This window comes from Bufo gargarizans, chromosome 1 (assembly GCF_014858855.1).
Source record: "Bufo gargarizans isolate SCDJY-AF-19 chromosome 1, ASM1485885v1, whole genome shotgun sequence".
NCBI classification, from domain to species: Eukaryota; Metazoa; Chordata; class Amphibia; order Anura; family Bufonidae; genus Bufo; species Bufo gargarizans.
Genome location: NC_058080.1, coordinates 458,825,557 through 458,833,119, shown reverse-complemented (window position 1 = coordinate 458,833,119; position 7,563 = coordinate 458,825,557). Strand labels below are relative to the sequence as shown.

At 44.4% G+C, this 7,563-nt stretch overlaps 1 protein-coding gene across 1 annotated transcript in view; it reads left to right on the top strand.

Annotated features, from left to right (window-relative positions):
* Positions 1 to 351: 351 nt before the first annotated feature.
* TRPM3 (transient receptor potential cation channel subfamily M member 3) overlaps positions 352 to 7,563 on the top strand; it is a 532,037-nt gene continuing 524,825 nt past the window's right edge. The window contains exon 1 of the mRNA XM_044287287.1: positions 352 to 441. Within this exon, the coding sequence (XP_044143222.1) occupies positions 352 to 441 (90 nt within the window). The remainder of the gene's footprint in view (positions 442 to 7,563) is intronic.

Genomic DNA, 7,563 nt, shown 5'->3' with positions numbered 1-7,563 from the left:
AGATTCCTTTTTTATGCTGGCTACCCCTTTCCTTTAAAACAGTGCAACCCTCCCCTGAGCAGCAGGCTGATTGCTTCCATTCTGCCACATTTGGTATGCATGAGCATTGCTGCTTCAAGAAAGGAGGTTGATTTTTTTTCTTTTTTTTTTTAAAGAAGGATCAGGAGCTAAAAGAAAATCCACTTTTCCAGCCTTCCAAGTTCCCGGGAGCATCAGCTGCACGGAATTGCTACAAAGCTGGTGTGGACATGTTGATGAGCAAGGCATGTCAGATTTGCAAGGACTCTTTTGTTCTTTAGATAGCTCTCAAGATTTGATGCTCAATTTCCCAGTGGAATATTACAAAGGGTCATGAGTCAAACTGATGCTCCTCGGCCTCTAAACTGGACCATTCGGAAGCTTTGCCATGCTGCCTTTCTCCCTTCTGTCAGACTTCTAAAGGTATGAAAGCACAAGGGTGGCATGTCATTGGGGACGATTGATGTTTTGCCATAGAACAGCTTTTGTACTCTGTCTAGTGGTAACTTTGTCGATCTGCATTTTCTATGATAGAGAGCTGTGTGTGCGTGTGGGCATGTAGCAGATGATTTGCTGTTATGCCAGTTTTGGGCATTTACTAGCAGGGTTAAAAATTGGCATAAAAGGCAGAGCAATGATCTTATGTTCCAATTCTAAAGATTCTCACCCTGCGCTACGATGTATTTAGATTTCCGAGGCTTCAGCGAAATGTCTCGTAAACCATAAGTACATATTTGCTGTATTTGCCTGGGGATGGTTATCAGAGCGATAGTTCCTGGATGCATCTGCAGTGAACAAAAGACTGTCACAGCTGATATAAAGCCTATTACCTAGGTCACTCCATAACCTGGAAGACCAACTAGCTTGAGATGGGCATGGTTTCCTTCTAGCATTGTGACCATAAATATTATAATCTCACTTTGTAACATAGAGATCAAGCAATAAAAGTCAACTCTGATACGTTTCAATTTATCTCTGCTTTTCACGAAACCTCTTTGCAGCCAATAATCCTGTGATGTAATGCATCTTACTGTCAAGTCACTTCCCTCTCAAATAAATACTGTTCTGCTCGCCGCAAACTTGCATGTCATTAAATATTTAACCGTACAAAAAAAATGGAAATCTACTTTGAAAAACAAATGCAAAATGTAAAAGTTAGGAATATTTGAGCCTCGGCTAACAATGCAGCATACCGCAATACCACGACTCATAAGCACTGCTCGTTTTTTTTCTTACTATATTATGTAATCATCGCATCTGCCGAGAATCTGACGCTGGTGTACGGTATAGAAGCTTTCTGGTGGAGCGCTATATGTTGATGGTCATTCCAGCTGTATAGGAATGTGCATCACTTGAATCAAGGGCCAGTCTGTTCATGAGATTCTTTCTGATAAGCCATGGATCTATAGAGCAGCAGCCAGACAAACTAGAGGATGCCAGGTCTCTGACAGATGTCGGCACAGTAATGACAAGCGGCTATTCCGGGGGACGCATGATCACGGAGAGGAATTAGGAGTGGGGGAAACCATGACGTGCAAGCTTATGTACAGTAGTAATGACATGCATACTGCTCCTTGGAATAAATATCTGCTTTCTAACGAAGGGGAAACACTTGTCAAAACCCGGCATTGAATAAAGATGTCATTATTTATTGTGATGCCATCTGTTGGAATATGGTGTGCTCAACTGCTCGGATTTCATACTTTGTGTCACAGGAGTGCAATCTCTTTTCATATTGAGTGATCATCCCACAACCAGTACTGGCCTCAGTCTACGAAAACCATGTCTGGACCTTCCGACGCCTGGTATGCAAAAGAAGACACCATTGCAACCGCAATGAAGCAAAAAAACAGTACCTTTGCATGGCATTGCATATTGCACGTCAAAAAGGGCCTGGACATGTTTTCTCCATTCGTGGTGGGCGATACTATACAGTTTGCTCACAACATATTCTCTTTAATAAATTACATGGGCACAACAGTCAGCCGTCAGTATAATGTGGTCCAGAATCAAAATTGTACAAAAGGGCGCACGTGTTACTTGAAGGGGTTGTGCAGGATTATAAAAATGTCATTTGGGTGTGTAAACAGTTTCTATTCTCCTACAGAACATAGTAGGATACCTGCCAACTTTTCCTGAGTCTTCCCTTCAATCTCCATGCTTCTGCTGCACCCCATTGTTTACAACCCAAACTTCCAGGTTGTGGGCGTAGATGAGCTGCAGAAATATAAACGCCTACTACACCCTTCCCTGGGCCATGAACCCTGCCCACTACACCCTCCATCATCCCCTAATGACTCCTCCTAATGTTTTTTCCCACACTGCTTCAATGTGACAAGCAGTGGACTCCACCCACTACACCCTCCATCATCCCCTTACTGACTCCTCCCACACTGCTTCTATGTGACAAGCAGTGGACTCCACCCACTACACCCTACATCATCCCCTTACTGACTCCTCCCACACTGCTTCAATGTGACAAGCAGTGGACTCCACCCACTACACCCTCCATCATCCCCTTACTGACTCCTCCCTCACTGCTTCAATGTGACAAGCAGTGGACTCCACCCACTACACCCTCCATCATCCCCTTACTGACTCCTCCCACACTGCTTCAATGTGACAAGCAGTGGACTCCACCCACTACACCCTCCATCATCCCCTTACTGACTCCTCCCACACTGTTTCAATGTGACAAGCAGTAGATTCCACCCACTACACCCTCCATCATCCCCTTACTGACTCCTCCCACACTGCTTCAATGTGACAAGCAGTGAACTCCACCCACTACACCCTCCATCATCCCCTTACTGACTCCTCCCACACTGTTTCAATGTGACAAGCAGTGGATTCCACCCACTACACCCTACATCATCCCCTTGCTGCTTTCTCTTAATGTTTTCTCCCACACAACCTCATATGACAAGCAGTGGACATGGCCTACCCTGCTTGTGGATTGAGCGCATCGACCAGCCCATTACAAGATAACATGGGTCTGACATCACGACCATTCGGGTGGGGATTCTGACGGAGGGCATCATCAGAATCTGAGTCTTAATAAATGACCCCCTATATACTTTTTCAAGGTAATTTTTACACCTTTAGGGACCCTAAAGGGACCTAACAGCTCTCTCCCCACGATTCCAGCCCAAAAGATGACTCCACCACCTTTTTGCTGATGTCGCAGCCTTGTTGGGATATGGTCACCATCCAATAACCATCCGCTGCTCCATCCATCTGGACCATCCAGGGTTGCATGGCACTTATCAGTAAAACAAGACTGTTTGAAAATTAGTTTTGCCACCCTCTCATGTCACTCACTCACTGACAGACACGCACACACTGACAGACACACATACACTAACTGACAGACAGACAGGCACTCAGACACTTACTGAATGACGTACACAGAAACTTACTGACAGACATACTCACTGACAGACACACATACACTCACTGACAGACAGACAGGCACTCAGACACTCACTGAATGATGTACACAGAAACACACTGACAGACACACACACTGACAGACAGACACGCACTCAGACACTCACTGAATGACGTACACAGAAACTTACTGACAGACATACTCACTGACAAACACACATACACTCACTGACAGACACACATACACTCACTGACAGACAGACACGCACTCAGACACTCACTGAATGACGTACACAGAAACTCACTGACAGACATACTCACTGACACACATACACTCACTGACAGACACACATACACTCACTGACAGACAGACACGCACTCAGACACTCACTGAATGACGTACACAGAAACTCACTGACAGACATACTCACTGACAGACACACATACACTCACTGACAGACACACACTCATTCACTGACAGACACTCACTGACAGACATACACATACCCACTGAAACACACACACAGAAACTCACAGACAGACACTCACTCACTAGCAGACAAACACACACATATACTCACTGACAAACATACACATACTCACTGACAAACACACAGACACTTACTGACCGACAGACATCCACACTCACTGACATACACTCACTCACTGACATACACACACAGACACTCAATGACAGACACACATACATTTACTGACAGACAGACATACACATACTCAATCACTGACATAAATACACAGGCAGACACTCACTCAGTCAAACACTTAAACACTCGCCTCCCTGGGGTCCAGTGTGGTGCAGCTCCTCAGTCCTCCAGCGTGCCGTTTAGTATGCCGGGGCCGGAATGACGTCATATTCCGGCATCACAGAGGGCGCACGAGGGAGGAGTGTGGAGCTGCTAGAACAGCCTCCCTTGCCGCCCGCCTCCTCTCCTCCGGTAATTTACTGGCAGAGCAGGCACCTGCCATCAGGGTAAGCAGATGCCTGCTCTGCCATATTTAAGAAGGACCTCCACCTCCTGGCCCCCCTGTAACGGTGCTGGAGGCGGCTCAAGAGCCGCTCGCCCAGGGCTGCAGCCCCAGTCAGGATGAGCCCACCAGGGCGCCCCCAGCAGGCAGGCCTAGTTCGCCAATATGGTTGCACCGGCCCTGACTGTGGCACTGGTTAGGGGTGACTGAATAGTAGGTTTATGCACAACTGCAAGCCTCTGGAGGATCCTGCACCTTGAGGTTTGTGGGACTCCAGAGGTACCAGCAGCTTCAAATACCTGTTTGTGCTCTGAATTAATCACAAATCTCTTCACAGTACGATGATCAGGCTTAAAGGGGTTGTCTGGGTTCAGAGAAGAACCTGGACATAACCCCTTCTTTACCCAGGTAGCCCCTCTGAGTTGAGCATCGGGGCCTCAGAGGGGCTGCCTGGCTGAACAAGGGGTTATGTCAGAACCCCAACAATGCCTTTAAGTTTTCGTGAAATATCTATTATTTTCAAACCTTGTCTAAGGCATTGCACTATTTGACGCTTTTCGGCAGCAGAGAGATTCTTTTTCTTTCCCATATTGCTTGAAACCTGTGGCCTGCTTAATAATGTGGAACAACCTTCTTAAGTAGTTTTCCTTTAATTGGGCTCACCTGGCAAACTAATTATTACAGGTGCTTGAGATTGATTCAGTGATCCAAGGAGCCCTGAGCTATAATACCATACATTAGTTTAATGGAAAAAACAAGAAAATTACATTTTTAGGACACTTAAATCCACTTCAACCCATTTATATGTTCCTTTATATTGCATAGTTTTACGTTTGTTGCTTTCTTTGGGGCAATCATTATTACTGTAGTGTGCGGGAAGTGTGTAAAATTCACAAAAGCTGAGAACTACTGACCCGCAGAATAAGAAACACATTTTGTTGACAGCTTAAAGCTGCTTATGAATAATGAATTGGGCAAAGTGACTTAGTGCGTCTGTAAATAGCATTGTGTGTGATCCAAATCAATCTCAGTAAGACTATGGCCAAAATGCGTTCTGGCCCAGTTTAGGCGCTAAGATGTCCAAGGCCAGATTTCCCAGTAGGAGTAATAAGCACAAATCTAAAACTCTTCAGTGTCCTAGTAAACAAAGTCATCATAAGCACAATATAAATCCCAAATATTTAATATGTAGAGGATACGGTCGGCACTGCTGTAGGTGTGGGATTTCATTTGGTGCTGCACTGATCGAATGTGAGTAGTGGTGGTGCTCAGCATAAAAAACAAGTAGAATTTGCAACAAAGGAGAGAAAAGAAAAAAGAATGCGGCCCTTACCAAAAAATACTCTTTGCAGCTTTATTCACATAAAAAGGCCAGCGGGCAAAACACAGCTAGATAGAAAGAAACACATGTTTTATGCTTGTTGCGCTTTTTCAAGCCATCAAGCTTGAAAAAGCGCAACAAGTGCAAAACGACTTTTGGCTTCTAGCTGTGTTTTGCCCACATGGCGCTGACCTTTTTATGTGAATAAAGCTGCAAAGAGTATTTTTTGGTGAGTGCCGCATTCTTTTCTCTTTTCTCTCCTTTGTTGGAAATCCCAAATATATCAGTTAATTGCTTCTTCGCTGGGAACAAATGTAATATGGTAATGTATGAGGTTTATTAGAGTAACATTAAATTATGTCACTTGGTTGCCAGAGGCATAAGTTGTTATTCCTGGGCATCAATACCGAATCTCTAACAGAGCCTCCTACCTACCATGTGCCATTTAAAATACTGGTTCCTTCTTCTGTGGCATAGGGGTCTTTGAGCCCCCTGATCTACAATGGCTAGGAGCGACTCCCTATGCACCTACTTTAGCTGGGTCCCTATTTGTGGCATATATATTACTGAGATGATTATCAGGGCTCTTGGAGTGGTCCGCTATTACGCAGCAGGATTAATGGGGACACTGGCTTTTAGCGATGAATGCTATTCTGTGCGCAGATATCCTTTGGATGCCCATCGCAACGTCAGTCCTATGTACTCCTTGCCTAGCACCTGTTCTCTACAATTCCTCAACCATAGACCCTCGACCTCACTAGGTATATCATGCAAAAATCACAATACCACACTTGATAAAATTGTAGTTGGCAAATTCAGAACATTTAACCCCTGGAAATGCCCCAAACCCAAGCAGGAATTCCATGAGTCCTACTCATTTTTGGTCTGGGACTGGCTGAACTTGCCTAGACTGTCTCTACAAATGTGGGACTGTTGGCAACCATGCAATAACATTTAAAGGCAAAGTAGAGAAAAATAATAGATGTCAACACACATTGGCGTCACATATAAACACAACATTAATGGCCAGTAGAGTTCACTCATGTACACCAACAAGGGATCAATTCAAGGGTATAGCACTATAGTGTAAAAGTGGTGCAGGTGAGAGCTTTACTCAACTATGTCGGAGAACCCTCCAACTTACATGCCACTATGTAAGCCAGTTAGGATGTAACTACTGCTTTATTTAGTGCATGCAAACAAGGAGCCTCATTTATCAAAATTGTCTTATAGTAAGACTGTTTGTTGCCCATAGCAAACAATTAGATCTTGGCTTTCATTTCTTAAACTGTCTCGGAAAAAACGAAAGCTGAACATTTATTGGTTGCTATGGGCTTGTTTAATAAATGAGGCCCATGGTCTCTATAGTCTCCAACACTCAACCTTGAAGTAAGAGTTTATGTTGTCATCAGACTCTCTCATAAGTAAACCATAAGGCTTAGGGCCTGTAACTTCAAGCGATCATATCACAGCGTAGAGTTGAGCTATAAAAAAACTGCTTTCACTTTTATAATGTACACTAAGAACCATTTTTCTTCTTGTTAGTCTCCTCTAAAACTTTACTCCACTTTAAATCTTAAAATTCTTATTTGGCTGCAGTTAAAGTGTTTTTTACAAATATCTGATCAGTGAGGGTCGGACTCCCAAGACTCCTACCAATCAGCTGTTTGAGAAGGCAGCAGAGCTAGCAGTAACGCCATGGCCTCCTCTTAGCTTTCCCTAGGCCATGTGACTTCATGTTCATCATTCACATGGCCTAAGATCAGCTTAGCCCCATTGACGTGAGGGGCTGAGCTGTGATACCAAACACAGCTGCTATACAATGTACGGCGCTATGCTTGGTGAGC